At 38.6% G+C, this 15,774-nt stretch overlaps 1 protein-coding gene across 6 annotated transcripts in view; it reads right to left on the bottom strand.

The window, feature by feature from the left end:
* Positions 1 to 13,642, bottom strand: part of NSUN6 (NOP2/Sun RNA methyltransferase 6) — a 57,948-nt gene extending 44,306 nt beyond the window's left edge. For 2 of the 6 annotated variants that reach the window (XM_041767563.1, XM_041767569.1), the window contains exons 1-3: positions 13,457 to 13,642; positions 9,559 to 9,714; positions 6,235 to 6,314 (exon numbers count right to left, since the gene is read on the bottom strand). In XM_041767563.1, the coding sequence (XP_041623497.1) occupies positions 6,235 to 6,314; positions 9,559 to 9,714; positions 13,457 to 13,588 (368 nt within the window). In that variant the 5' untranslated portion in view covers positions 13,589 to 13,642. Of the gene's footprint in view, positions 1 to 6,234; positions 6,315 to 9,558; positions 9,715 to 13,093 lie in introns of all 6 variants that reach the window. The other 4 variants (XM_041767566.1, XM_041767565.1, XM_041767567.1 and 1 more) reach the window with 4 other exon arrangements.
* Positions 13,643 to 15,774: the final 2,132 nt, after the last annotated feature.

Genomic DNA, 15,774 nt, shown 5'->3' with positions numbered 1-15,774 from the left:
TTGTGAAAGAAAACCTACTAAAAATATTTTGAGATTTTTGTCAAAAAGTGCTCTAATAAAAAAATGTAGATATCCTTGAACATTGACCTAAAAAATTCTACTAATCTAAATGCAGTCTTTACAAAATGCTGTTTGGGATAGAACATTAAAAAAACTCCTATTGAAAGGAGCCTGGCAACTCAGGAAGCTTTCCTCTTCCGACCTATATCAGCGCCTGTCAACTAAGAATTAACTTAAGGTCCCTGAAGTCAACAAAACAAAATTTACATAAGACAAAATCAAGTCATCAGTTTGAATTTAAATAATTTGTTTTATTAGATATGAAGATTTAGTGATCTACATGTTTTATTCCACATACCTAGAACAACACCTGGTGTGTAGTAGGAGCTCAATAAATTTTTGTCCAAAAAAAAAGGAGCCTGGCATTCAATTTTCTAAGTTTTTCAATACAGTTGATATTGATACCATCTACAATCTTATTTTCAATCTCATTATATTATCAATGATAAAACCTTAAACATTAAAATATATTTGATTAGTATATTAAATATCATATTAAGTAAACTGAGGGAACCAGAATTTATGGTGAGAAATTACTTCTAAAATTGTTCACTATCTAAAAAAAAATAATAATAAATAAAAAAATAAAATAAAATTGTTCACTATCTAAAATAAGGTTTAATCTATGTTTTGATATTTTAAATAGTAATAGGATATTGAGCTTCAGTAAAAGATCAGTTTAAGAGCATATTTCTTTATGTGAAGTCTGTAGAAATGGAGGAAAAAAACCAACAATCTGAGAAGAACATGCCATTTGTTAAAAAAAAAAAAAAAAACTAAGAAACAGCTATATTCCCATTGAGGAGGAATAATTGCCTCACACAGAGAAATTTGGATCAAACCTAATTTTTCAACAGAGTATGAATGCTTCTGAAAAGGAAAGGCTCCTGAAGCTTAATCAAGTATTTATTACTTAGAACCCAGACCTGGGGTTCAGGTTGAGAAACGAGAATCTGAGAAGGTCTTGCCAGTGACCCATTCATTGCAGAGAAAGCTGAATGAGAAACAGGACTGTCAGCATTGGCAAAGCAAGCATTTGTGTTTTCTCTGACAAATCTTGATAAACTGCCTAGAAGTAGCTAAGGGAAGGGAAACAGCAGCCAAGTTTGGTGCTCCTCACAAGAGTTAACTAAGCAGAAATAAAAGTTAAAGCTCCGTACAAAAAAAAAAGCTGTGAGCTGAAACTGCTCACAAAGAGCCTCGGTCTATCGGCTCTGCTCACCAGGATTAAAAAGGTGCCACTAGGAAAAACTTGGTGAAGATGTTTCTGAAGAACACATCTGTTTAGTTGTCTAAGCACACATTTTACTCATTCTATAACATTTTTGAGCAAACTGCAAACTATATGAAGCTATGTGAATGCAACTGTTTTCCATTCTGTGAGTAGTAAGCAGAAAAGACTCATCCAATATGGGACCTGTATATAGTTAGTAGCAAAAAAATAAAATAAATAAATAAATAAAATAAAATAAATAAATAAAATAAAATAAAATAAAATAAATAAATAAAATAAAATAAAATAAAGTAAAATAAAATAAAATAAAAACCCAAGGAAAAAATTTTCAAATAGGTCTTTATATTTTCAAAAATAACCATAAGGCAGGGATCCCTGGGTGGCGCAGCGGTTTGGCGCCTGCCTTTGGCCCAGGGCACCGTCCTGGAGACCCAGGATCGAATCCCATGTCGGGCTCCCGGTGCATGGAGCCTGCTTCTCCCTCTGCCTGTGTCTCTGCCTCTCTCTCACTGTGTGCCTATCATAAATAAATATTTAAAAAAAAAAAAAAAGGGTACTGTGACAAAGTGCCCTAAAAAAAAAATAACTATAAGGCAAACTCAAAAATGAGATACAAGAAAAACAAGATAAAAAACCCAGAAAACATTGAACTGGAAAATAAATGAGAAGAAAGCCTCTGAAATAAGAGAGAACACAACAGGCTTGCGACTGCTATTTTTAGAAAGGCCTGCTTGCAAGGTCAACCCTGGGCTGGCATCTGGAAACGTGACTGGGAAACAGTTCCCACCATGGATTAAAAACCTCCCCTAATGATAAGAGTGGATTATTGTTCCTAAACTGTTTGTACAACAACGTGCTTTGTTCTGAACACCTGTTTTCCTGTTGGGAGCCTGCAATTTTGGTACATGCTGGGCAGAGGGTGCCCACATGACCAGTGCCCGATAAAAACCTTCGCCACTGAGTCTCTAATAAGCAGCCCTCCTAGACAACTATTTTACTCTTGTCACAATGTGTTGCTGAAGGAATTAAGCATGTTGTATTAACTCCGTTGGGGAGAGGTCTCTTGGAAGCTTGTGCCTTGGCTTCCTCTGGACTTCGCCCCATGCACCCTTCCTTTTGCAGATTTGTTTTTGTGTCGTTTCGGGTAATAAATCTTCACCATGAGCACAACTACATGCTGAGTCCTGTGAGTCCTTCTAGGCAATCACCAAACGTGGGGGTTGTCTTGGGATGCCCCAACACAGGGAGTATGTGCACTGGAAATCCAACCTACAGAGTCCTAGGTTTTTGTTTTTTGGTTTATAAAATTTCTATTTATTTATCCATGAGACACAGAGAGAGAGAGAGGGGTAAAGACATAGCTAGAGGCAGAAGCAGGCTCCCTATGGGGAGCCTGATGTGGAACTTGATCCCAGGATCACGACCTGAGCCAAAGGCAGACGTTCAACCACTGAGCCACGCAGATGCCCCGTTTTTTGTTTTGTTTTTTTTTTTAAGATTTTATTTATTCACTTGAGAGAGTGTGAGTGAGCATGAGTAGGAGCAGAGGGAGGGGTAGAGGGGGAGGGAGAAGCAGACTCTCCACTGAGTGCCAAGCCAGAAGTGAAACTCTATCCCATGACCTTGAGATCATGACCTGAGCTGAAGGCAGACACTTAACCAACTGAGCCACCCAGGCGGCCCCTAGTGTTTCATAATAGAGAATATATAAAAATATTCACAGAACTACTGGCCAACTTATAACTAAAAAGTTACACTGTTTTTATTTAAAAAGAGAATAATAAAAATCAAGCTATATCCTAACACAGTTTCCTAAGTTCAGTGATGAAGAATTTGTAGATGTCCAAGCAAAACCTAAGATGCTGTTGGTGGGGGAGGGAGAGGATTTTTATTTTTTTTATTTTTTTGGCCTCTGATGTTTTCACAGCAACACTTATGCCATAATGTTGTGAAAGCAATGTCGACAAAGTGCTAAGGGAAATAACCTGGGACCTGAAACTACTATAATCAGCCAACCTATTGTTTAAATATAAAGGCAACAGGCAATTCTCAAGCAAAAAAGTAAATACAGTGGAGATGAGAATACTTACTTTGGAGACGGGAAACAACTGCTGCAGACCTGATAAATGACTGTACTCACCAACCATGGAAATAATCAAGACAAAGAACTCAGGAATGACCTAGTCAGACTAAAAGCAAGCACAGCATCCATTTGAATTGTGCTTCTAGAACAACATTATAAACCTGTACAATGCTAAAGAACTAACACAGTAAACAAAAAATTGGTGGAGGTTAATAAAATTGGTGGAGGTTAGGGGGGAGATAAAACTTAAGTATAAGAATTTCCTCATTTTTCATACTGGAAAGTCATAAAATGATAATGATAATGAGTTTTAAAAACAAAAAAAAAAGAATTGATTTGTTCCCTTAATTTTTTTTTAATTTTTTTTTTATTATTTATTTATGATAGTCATACAGAGAGAGAGTGGCAGAGACAAGGCAGAGACACAGGCAGAGGGAGAAGCAGGCTCCAGGCACCAGGAGCCTGACGTGGGATTTGATCCCGGGTCTCCAGGATTGCGCCCTGGGCCAAAGGCAGGTACCAAACCGCTGCGCCACCCAGGGATCCCCGATTTGTTCCCTTTAGAAGTGAAACGTTAAGTATGTGAATTTATAATTCTAAATGATTTTTGAGTACTTTTCTATCGTAACCCATCATTTGTATTTTATAACATATTTAACATTCTAATGAGTAGCCTGGATCACTACAAAGAAAAGGATGAAATGGTATTAAATTCAGAAAATAATTAAAGTTAAGTCATCCAAATATTTTAAATGAGCTAGCATGACCAGTATTAGCAGGAATGGAAGATTGAGGGGCACCCAAGTGGCTCAGATGATTAAGCATCTGCCTTCGGCTCATGTCTTGATCCCCTATTGGGCTCCCTACTGTTCCCCTGCTTGTGCTCTATCTCTGTGTCAAATACATAAAATCTTTAAAAAAAAAAAAAAAAGGAATTGAAGATTAAGAATCTCTCATTTAGGGATCCCTGGGTGGCGCAGCGGTTTAGCGCCTGCCTTTGGCCCAGGGCGCGATCCTGGAGACCTGGGATCGAATCCCATGTCGGGCTCCCGGTGCATGGAGCCTGCTTCTCCCCTCTGCCTGTGTCTCTGCCTCTCTCTCTCTGTGTGTGACTATCATAAATAAATAAAAATTTAAAAAAAAAAAAGAATCTCTTATATAGTGCTAGGAACATTAACTGGTAAAACTTTTGAGAAGGTAATACGTCTCACACTAAAATATGCCTAGACCAATGAACAAGTGATTACATGTGGTACCAATTTATCCTGTAGACATGCTTATGTAAGTCCACAAAGAAACATCCTAAGAATATTTATTGTTGGTAATAATGAAAAACAATTAAAAACTAAATGTTCATCAACAGATGGATGAAAACAATGTTTAAAAAGTATGCAGGTAAGGGCACCTGGGTGGCTCAGGTCGTGATCCCAGGATCCTGGGATGGAGTCCTGCATGGGGTTCCCTGCAGGGAGCCTGCTTCTCCTTCTACATATGCCTCTGCCTCTGCCTCTCTCTTTGTGTCTCTCATGAATAAATAAGATCTTTCAAAAAAAAAAAAAGTATGCAGCTATTAAAAAGAATGAAATACATTATACAGAATCAGAGAGAATTATGGACATTTATCTTAATTGGGGTGGGTCTTGGATGCACAGCTGTACAAATTTGGGAAAACTTAGCAAACTGTACACTTAGTTAAGATCTCTCCATTTCACTGTCTGCAAATTTTACCTTAAGAAACAGAATAAGGAACTCACAAAATCCTTTTTTTAAACTGCAAAAGGAATAATGCTTATAGTAAAAACAACACAGAAATGTTACACTTGAAAATCTCCTCTTACTCCTTTTCCCCCAATCCAACCTCTTCTGAGTTAACCACTCAAAATTAACCTTTATTAAACAGCTGGCTTTTATATATATATAAAATGTATATACCCACATATTTATATATAAAAATTTATTTATACATTTCTATAAATTTATATATATAAACTACATATATATGTAGTTTTTTGTAATTACAAAAAAAATGTAATTATCCTATACATGGCAACCTCCTTTGGATACTTAATTACCTCTTATTGGTAAATTTCCCCCATTTAAAAAAAAAAATTTTTTTTTAAATTTCTCCCATCAAAGCCCATATAATATTCCACCGCACAAATAAATCATAATTTACTGAACCACTGCTTTACTACTGACCACTAAATTACTTTCAAGCTTTACAAAATGAGCATTTTTCTACTTAATATAATTCATAGGGGTATAAAAATATTAAACCATAATCAGGGAATTATAACATAAAAATGTTCATATAACATAAAAATGTTCCTTGGGAATTGAACTCCCATTATAATACGAGAGCCTTTTTCCCATTTTCAAATATATGCTTTCCAAATACATAAATGAGAATAAAGCCTGTTCTACTCATAGTACATAATAATTTAACATAACTGTGAATTAATGAATAAAATTTTATAAACACATAAGCTATGAAAGTAGGAAATATGTTGCTTTGTGGTGTTGTGGCAGCTCAAAAAAAGAAGTTTTAAATTAGCAGTGGAATGTCTTAATACATATAAATAAAGAAAAGAAGTTTCTTAGAAAGTAGGAGAAAAAACAACCAATCATTACACCAAATAGACCTAAAGTGCATTACTTTCAAGGTATCTGGGCCCATTCCTGGTTTTTTGTAGTATCTTCCATGATAGAATATGAAGTCAGCATTTATGAATTTGTGAACTTTTGTCTTTACGAAGTTACTAATAATAGAGAAACTTAGTATTATTACCAAACAGTAAGAAAAAACCAGTGATAAATTTTTAGAAGAATTTAATTTGAAAATGAAATCATTACAAACCTGGGTCCAATAACAGGAATGAGCAAGACATCCTGAAGGTCTGGATGTTGAAGAATAGGAACACTTAATCCATTAAACTGCTGTTAAAAATAAATAGAATTATGAAGCCACCAATATAATTGATTAAATTTCAATTTACAGGTCTTTGCAGTATCATTACCTAGCAGAGCATGAAGCTTGGTTTAGGATATTCTCACTTTATTCCACATAAGGCTATAAAAAACAAAGACTACAAAAACAACTATGTTTTCTCTGTATTTTATTCTGAAGTATCTCGATTTTTTTTTTTTAATAAGGTCCAATTTTCTTTACAGGTTGGCTTTATAAAAACCCATATTTACCTTAGGTGAATTACTTTGAAAATACAAATCCAATATAGTTGCATATAGTATTTCCTCTTTTATATAGTATTATATAGTATATTATTTTATATTTCCTTATATAGTATTTCCTCTTTTAACAAAATATTCTAACTAGGACATTAAAGGTTGAGATTATTAAATACTATTTATTGGGGATCCCTGGGTGGCTCAGCAGTTTGGCGCCTGCCTTTGACCCAGGGCATGATCCTGGAGTCCCCGGATCAAGTCCCACGCACATCAGGCTCCCTGTAGGGAGCTTGCTTCTCCCTCTGCCTGTGTCTCTGCCTCTCCCTCTGTCTCTCATGAATAAATAAAATCTTTATAAATAAATAGATACTATTTATTATATACCATCAATACTGAATGCCATGTCGGTTTTGATGAGGGAAATAAATGCTTATTTGATTAGTGCAATCTCCTTGATCAGTTCCCTTTCCTTCACTAATTGTTTGATGACCTTACAGCATCCAGACTGTGGCAAACAGATCCTTCCAAAAAGCAGGATAATGGATTTATGTCCTTTATTTTTGTTTTGTTTTAGAAGTACTATTTGCTTTACATTAGAAAAATATTTTATGGAGAGATCAGTCCTTCTCAAGCTAAGGCTTTCCTTCTCTTCTATTAGACGTTAAAATGATACTGAATTAAAACTCAAAAACGTGGCACAGTGGTTGAGTGGCCTTCCGCTCAGGTCATGATCCCAGGGTCCTGGATTCAAATCCCACATCAGGCTCCCCAAAGGGAGTCCTCTTCTCCCTCTGCCTATGTCTCTGCCTCTCTTTCTGTATCTCTCATGAATAAATAATTTTTAAAAACTTTCAAAAACCACCCACATGCATAACTTTTATTTTTTTGCATAACTTTTATAAAACAGTTTTTTTTTTTTTAGTTTAAAAACTCAGTGCATCACCTGCTTAGTATTTCTGCCCCACGCTTTGTTTAAAACTGCCTCATTGAAGTGTCATTTACACACCATAAAATGCACCCATTCAACCATTTCTACTAAGTTTAAAGAATGGTGTGACCATCGCCACAATTCAGTTTTAGACCATTTTCAGTGCAGTTCCCTGTTCCCAGCTCCAATCCCAGGAAAACTTACTTTCTCTATAAATCTGCTTTTCTAGATACTTCAAACAAATGGAATCATACAATATGGAGCATCTCATGTCTAGCTTCCTTCACTTACTATAATACTGTTTTTGAAGTTCACCAATGTTGTAGCATGTTCATTACTTTTATTGCTGAACGATATTCCACTGTATGAATATACTACATTTTATTTTTCCATTCACCAGTTGACATTTGAATAGTGTCTCCCTTTTGGTTATTTTAAATACTGATACGAAGAATCATGTTCAAGCATTTGTGGGGACATAGGTTTTCATTTCTCTTGAAATGAAAGAGGTTTCATACCTAGGAGTGGAATTTCTGGGTTGTACAATAAGTTTAACTTTTTAAGAGACTACAAAACCATCATCCAAAGCCAAACCATTTGACATTCCCACCTGGAATATATGAAGGTTCTAGTTTCCCTCCATCCTCATCCAGCCATATGAAATTTTAAATTATTAAATTTTAATATGTGGCTCAGAGAAATCTGGAGACAAAGCATTCACCCCTCCATCATCCCATTAGGACACACATGAATTTTGGACTATGGAAGGAGGAAGAAAATATATGCTCTAAAACTACCTCCAAGATCCTGTCCTAGAAACAGGTATTGCTCTACCACCAGTTTCCTATCTAGTGCTTGGGACCCAACCTTCTCTGTCTACTCTTTTAAGGGACTCAAAGTCCATCCAGAGTGATTCTGTCTGCCTTATTCTAGATACTAGTCCATAAGATCTTATAGGCCCATTAGACTGGAATAGATTATCTGGATTGTAGGAATAATTTTTTAGAAAAGAAAATAAAATAATCTGGATCTGCAAGAGTTATGGACACTTTGATGGGCCTCAGAACACTTTCCTTTTTACTAGCTGAAAACATACGTGTGACCACACAAAAGTAATTAATTTTGGTTGCTTGGAGGAACTACTTACATTTTATGCCTTATGACATTACTCTCAAAAAAATTATCACTATCAATAATTCAAATGCAGATTAGTGTTCCTCCAAGTCTTCTCATTATACTAAGTTTGAGTGTCACACACTCAGATACCACAGCTGATTGTTCTTATACCATGGTCATCTACTTAAAACCTGAAATTTATAAAACTGTTCTCACAGACAGTACGACAAACATTCTAGAAATAAGATTAGAGGCAACCCCATTCATTTGGTTGACTGTCCACCTCTTGATTTTGGCTAAGGTCAGGATCTCAGAATTGTGAGATCAAGCCCTGCCACTAAGTGTGGAGCCTGCTTCTCCTTCTGTGCATGCACACAGGCACACTCACTCTCTCTTATAAATAAAATCTTTAAACAAAAATAAATTAAATAAATGTAATGAGATTAGAAAAAAATTAATCCAAACCAGTGATGATTCTCTAAAGATTTAATATTATATCTACAGTAAACTAATAATACAGCCTATTATATACAAACAGAAGCCCTTTAACCACGCTTGCCTCTTGCTTTTAAGTTAGATCCTAACTAGCTAACATTACAAATACAGGCTTTGAAGGTTAGAATGTTTTCTACATATTTTCATACGTATTCCATGAATTTTCATATGGATTCTATGTATTTTCATATGTATGATAATGATGAAGTAACAGGCCCAGAAGGATTGAGTAACCTATTTAGTCACTGTAATAAATTCAGAATCAGAAGTGCTACATTCAAGTTCTAACATTACCTCTAACATCAGCACTTGAACAACTTAACATTCATGATATTCAATCTCCTTATTTATAAAATTGGATCAATATTTTAAATTTATAGTATTTTAGTGGGGAGTAATATGACATAAATTGTAGAAATGCAATTATGGACATAATGACAGAAAATTTGCACATACCTTCTGAAGTTCATGAAACAACAGATCTTTCACCTGTTGCACTGAGGCTAGATGTGTATTTACTCTGACAGTTGTGAATGATGGAGGATGCGATAAGTGATTTAACAGAGCTTCAAATTTCCTTTCTGCTTCTTGTTTACCTAAAGCAGATATAACCTGAAAAGAGGAAAACAAGTTAATGTTTCAATGTCACTATACAAATTAACTAAAAATATTAAGCAGATTATGCACACACATTTGTTCTAATGAAATATCTTTCAGCAATTGTTCAGGTCCATTTCATTTTGCTGTATTGTTTGTGTGTTAATAACACTAACAATGTGGGCAGCCCCAGTGGTGCAGCGGTTTAGCGCCGCCTGCAGCCCAGGGCGCGATCCTGGAGACCCGGGATCGAGTCCCACATCGGGCTCCCTGCATGGAGCCTGCTTCTCCCTCTGCCTGTGTCTCTGCCTCTCTCTCAGTGTCTCTATGAATAAATAAATAAATAAAAATCTTAAAAAAAAAAATAACACTAACAATTTAATATTTCACAGGGTTTTTGGCTTAATTGTAATAATAAACGCTTAACGAAAAGGGCTTGGAAAACACATTGTCTCAAGTTTAAAGCATCACTAACATTTTGAACATATTAATGTCTGCTACACTTATTCATATAAATTCATGATCATTCTATTTATAATGTATTAAATGCTATGTCATTTTGTAGAGCTATTTACCTGCTAACCTCAGGTCTAGACTAGCAACCTTTTAAAACACCAATATTTGGGGCAGCCGGGGTGGCTCAGCGGTTTAGTGCCCTCTTCAACCAGGGTATGATCCTGGAGACCCGGGATCGAGTCCCACGTTGGGCTCCCTGCGTGGAGCCTGCTTCTCCCTCTGCCTGTGTCTCTGCCTCTCTGTATCTCTCATAAATAAATAAATAAAATCTTTAAAAAAAAAAACCACCAATATTGGAATAATATTCAACAGATAGTCCATGTCCTCCAAAGGTCATCCACATTAGCTTTTTCACATGGTATTTTTAAGGGTAACAATCGTCCAAAAAAGACAAGTAGCAAAGATAACCTGTCAGAAACGGGGGCTTAAAGACTCAAAAAACCAAGTCCCCCTGTGATTAACTGAAGCTTCATGAGACATGTATTTTCCCATTTTTGTCACCTTTGACTGTACCCTGCCTCATGGCATATTCATAAACCACCTGCCAACCTACTAATCCTCCAGCTTCCAAAGTATTAGTACTTTCTCTAGTTTGTTTTTATTAAAACTTAATATACCTTTACCTCCAATACTCTCACAAAGGAGTGGCTTTTCTTTTTGTTTTTTGTTTTTTTAAGATTTATTTATTTATTTATTTATGATAGACAGAGAGAGAGGCAGAGACACAGGAGGAGGGAGAAGCAGGCTCCACACCGGGAGCCTGATGGGGGACTCGATCCCGGGACTCCAGGATCGCGCCCTGGGCCAAAGGCAGGTGCTAAACCGCTAAACCGCTGAGCCACCTAGGGATCCCCTCTTTTTGTAAAATCATTTACAGTTAGTGGGTTTGAGGCAGAGATAGCATCAAAGACAGACACTTGGATCTTTTTTTTTTTTTTTAATTTTTTTATTTTATTTATGATAGTCACAGAGAGAGAGAGAGAGAGGCAGAGACACAGGCAGAGGGAGAAGCAGGCTCCATGCACCGGGAGCCCGATGTGGGATTCGATCCCGGGTCTCCAGGATCGTGCCCTGGGCCAAAGACAGGCGCCAAACCGCTGCGCCACCCAGGGATCCCATTGGATCTTTTATAATACAATATTTACCATTTTAAAAATTGTTGGGAAAAATTGCTGAATGACTATTTCTCTTAACATGCTCCTTATATTTTTAGTTCTTTGAAATCGATATTTTCTCTTCCCACACAATCTAATCCCCTAATATAATCTTTGGAAATAAAATGCAGAAAAAAAAGTCATAGCTTTAGGAATACCTTCATACACGAATAATATTTAAATGTTAGGCTTTACTGTGAGTAGAAAAGCAAAGATTTAGAAAATACAAAGTTGCCTAGAGGCAGGATAGTAAAATGTAAAGAGCACAAACTTGGCAATCAAAGAGAACATTTACGGAGGACTTCTGTACTAGGCACTGTCAATAGGCCAGGGAATGAATATTTTTTGAGGACTTATGTGCCAGATGCCAGTTGCTTTCACTTATGTTTAGTTTTTTTTTTTTATTTTAATTTTTATTTATTTATGATAGTCACACGGGGAGAGAGAGAGAGAGAGAGGCAGAGACATAGGCAAAGGGAGAAGCAGGCTCAATGCACTGGGAGCCCGACGTGGGATTCGATCCCTCAGTCTCCAGGATCGCGCAAAGGCAGGCGCTAAACTGCTGCGCCACCCAGGGATCCCATTCACTTATGTTTAATGTTTCAAAACACTCTTGTAAGTATTTTTTTTAACACCCCAGTTTCCGGGGATCCCTGGGTGGCGCAGCGGTTTGGCGCCTGCCTTTGGCCCAGGGTGCGATCCTGGAGACCCGGGATCGAATCCCACGTCGGGCTCCCGGTGCATGGAGCCTGCTTCTCCCTCTGCCAATGTCTCTGCCTCTCTCTCTCTCTCTCTCTATCATAAAAAAAAAAAAAAAAACCCTCAGTTTCCACAGAAAAAGAAAGTTAAACAGTATTAAATAATTTACTCAAAGCCCAGGGACACAAATCAAAGACTTGGGATTCCAAATCTGTATTTTTTTTTTTCCATTGGACCTGAGCTCTTCTGCTTCAGATTTTAGCCCTATTACTTGATAGCAGTGTCAATTTGGGTCAGCTATAGTACTCACTCCTGGGATGCTCAGTTGTCTCCCCAATTAAAATGGAAAATAAGGGGCACCTGGGCGGCTCAGTGGTTGAGCATCTGCTTTCAGCTCAGGTCGTGATCCCGGGGTCCTGGGATGGAGTCCCCATCAGGTTCCCCGCAGGGCGCCTGCTTCTGTCTCTGCCTCTCTGTGTCTCTCATGAATAAATAAAATCTTTTAAAAATAAATAAATAAAATGGAGAAGAAATCCCTACTAGAAAAAAAGGATTGCTAGTATTAAGATGCAAAGGTCTGCCAATCACCTAGCACAACTAGCGGCATTGAAGAGGCATTAAATTACAGTATCCCCTTCCCTGGAGTCCCATAGCAAGCGCTCTAGGAGCACAGGTGTTAACGTCTCCCCTGGACTTAAATTCTCCACAGGAGGAATCGGTTTTTCGCTCGTTCTTGTAACCCCTTGGATCCCATGCCTACTGCCACGCACATGACCACTTTCTTTCCCTTCCCTTCTTCCACTTTCCTAAATGATGAATCTGTAGGCCTCCTTCACCTCTTATATCGAAAGCATTAAATACCCGCGGGAAGATACTGGCAGTTCTTTACATTCGAAAAAAAAATTGCAAGAAACAACGGTGTAAAAGACGAGGTCTCCCTTTAGGCTTTTTTTTTTTTTTTCCTTTCTCCAGAGTGCGTAAATATTTGAATTTTTGCAAATATCTCACAGGCTTCTTTGACCTACCTCCTTATTCAGAAAACCCTCTTTAAGATACTTTTCAACCTCAAGTCTCAAGGATATTTTAGGGAAAACAGACATCTTTCCCTATTGCTTTGTTCTCCTCCAAGAAAAGTGCTGGAAAACGGTGATTTTTTGCTGTTTTTTTGTTTTTTCTTTCCGAATTAACAGTGAGCAGCGTCTTGACAAGTAACCACCCACACGTGCCGGGACCACCAGACTGCCAGGAAAATCGCGCCGCTCTTTCCAAGACCCATGCCGGACTGCGGGGGTACCTCCGCGCTTCCCCAGCGTAGCCAGTTAGAGCCGCGGCCTCGCCTCCACTACACCCATCCTTGGTCCTCCTTTAGGGACGTTCGCGGAAATTACCCTGAGGCCAGGTCTCTCACGTCGCAGAAAATACACGGGGGGGGGGGGCAAAAGAATAAAAGAAAAAAAAAGTGACAAGCTAATCCATTGTGAACAGGCCTGGAAGATAGATGGGCTTCGCTCGAGCCGCATTCAGCCTTCGGACCTCATTTCCAAAACCGCGCCCCCAGGTTCCCAGCGGAAAGCCGCTTCCGGCTTGCGTCACTTCCGGCGACGCGGCCCACCCTCCCTGGTTCCTGCCACCCCCGCCCCCCCCCCCATGCGCAGCCGCAAAGTACCGGGACGTCACAGCTCCGGAGTTTCCGAGCTCCGCCCGCCGCGCCTCCAGGGGCAGGTGGTTTGCCCCGCCTCCGAGGCGGGAAGGGGCGGCGGCAGCCCGGGTGAGCCCCCGGATCTAGGGCCTAGGGTGGATGCCAGGGTTAGTAAGGAAATGGGGAGGCTTTGCAGGCCTATGTCAGCCTAGAAGTCCAGTTAGTGACCTCCAAGGGAGGAAGCAGCCACAGTTGATTTGAACCTCTAAGCCACCCTGTGAGCTCGGAAGTTACTTTCTCTCCCAGAGGCATGCTAATCTGACCTCAGCTGTGAATGAACGAACGCCATAATTCAAGTTTTCGAAAGCTGGGTTAATGGTGTGTTAATATTCATGAATGATCAGCTAAAACTTAGAAACCCATATACGGTATTTACAATGAGCTGAATGAAGCCAGCGGTTACCTGTATCATAGGTGAGTTATACTTTAAGGCTCCCAGACCCTTGGCACAACTTATGTGTTACCCATGAAGCAAAAGATTCAAAAGGAGAAGGTGCCTAATGAAAGCCTGACATTTTATGATTGAATAGGAAACTAAAAATAATTGCCTCCTTGCCGTAGATATTTGTTTTTGCAGCTCACTGTGGCCATTTACACATAACCGTAGGAAAAGTTTTTAAAGTCTTTTTCTAAATCTCACACAGATGTTTAAAAAGTGTTTAATAGGGACGCCTGGGTGGCTCAGTGGTTGAGCGTCTGCCTTCAGCCCAGGGCGTGATCCTGGAGACCCGGGATCGAGTCTCACTTTGGGCTCTCGGCACGGAGCCTGCTTCTCACTCTGCCTGTGTCTCTGCCTCTCTCTGTGTGTGTCTCTCATGAATAAATGTAAGAAATAAATGAATAAATTGTAAAAAATGTTTAATGATTATAATAGACTGGCCTGGTTCCGTATAAAGTATTTTAATTTACAGCCACACAGTAACTCTGTAATATGGTTGTAAAACAAGGCTCCCAGAGTTGAAATAAGTCAGTGGCATCACAGTAAGAAAGAATAAAGACTCCAGCTACCTGTCTTCTAAATACCAATTCTTTTCACCATGGCATACTTCTTCAGTAAATTCTTGTGATGCTTCTATAGCTAAATCATCTACAAGTGATTAGGAAAATGTCAAGGGGTGCCTGGGGGGGTGTAGTCTGTTAAGCCTCAGACTCAGTTTTAGCTCAAGTCCTGATCTCAAGGTCCTGAAATTGAGCTCTGTATTGGGCTCTGCCCTCAGCCAGAGTCTGCCTAAGACTCCCTTTCCCTATTTGCCTGCCCCTCCTCAATGTGCACCCATGCACTTTTTCAATCCCACTCTAAAAGAAATAAATCTTTAAAAAAAAGAAAGAAAGAAAGAAAATGTCTAGATCGGGCATGTCCAAAGAAATCTTTGCAGCCTCAGAATTGTGACCGTGGCACCAATAACGGTTGGAATCTGTATTTAGGAAATAAGGGAGAGGTAGGAACAAGTTGGACTAGATTGTAAATTCCAAGAGGATAGAGGCTTTATCTTATCACTGCATATCCACTGCCTTAACATGTAATAGGCACGTAAAGGTTGAATGACTAAATGAATAGATGGATGGGCATCTATGTGAACTAGAGAAAAGAAAATGCTGATAAAGCATGTATTTCAGCAATTGCACTGTTGGGGATTTACCCCAAAGATTCAGATGCAATGAAACGTCGGGACACCTGCACCCCGATGTTTCTATCAGCAATGGCCACAATAGCCAAACTGTGGAAGGAGCCTAGGTGTCCATCGAAAGATGAATGGATAAAGAAGATGTGGTTTATGTATACAATGGAATATTACTCAGCAATTAGAAACGATAAATACCCACCATTTGCTTCAACGTGGATGGAACTGGAGGGTATTATGCTGAGTGAAATAAGTCAATCGGAGAAGGACAAACAGTGTATGTTCTCATTCATTTGGGGAATATGAATAATAGTGAAAGGGAATATAAAGGAAGGGAAAAGAAATGTTGGGAAATATCAGGAAGGGAGACAGAACATAAAGACTC

Source organism: Vulpes lagopus, chromosome 8 (assembly GCF_018345385.1).
Source record: "Vulpes lagopus strain Blue_001 chromosome 8, ASM1834538v1, whole genome shotgun sequence".
In the NCBI taxonomy this organism is placed as follows: Eukaryota; Metazoa; Chordata; class Mammalia; order Carnivora; family Canidae; genus Vulpes; species Vulpes lagopus.
Note: the sequence above shows the minus strand (reverse complement) of the source record. Positions and strands in the feature narration are given on the sequence as shown.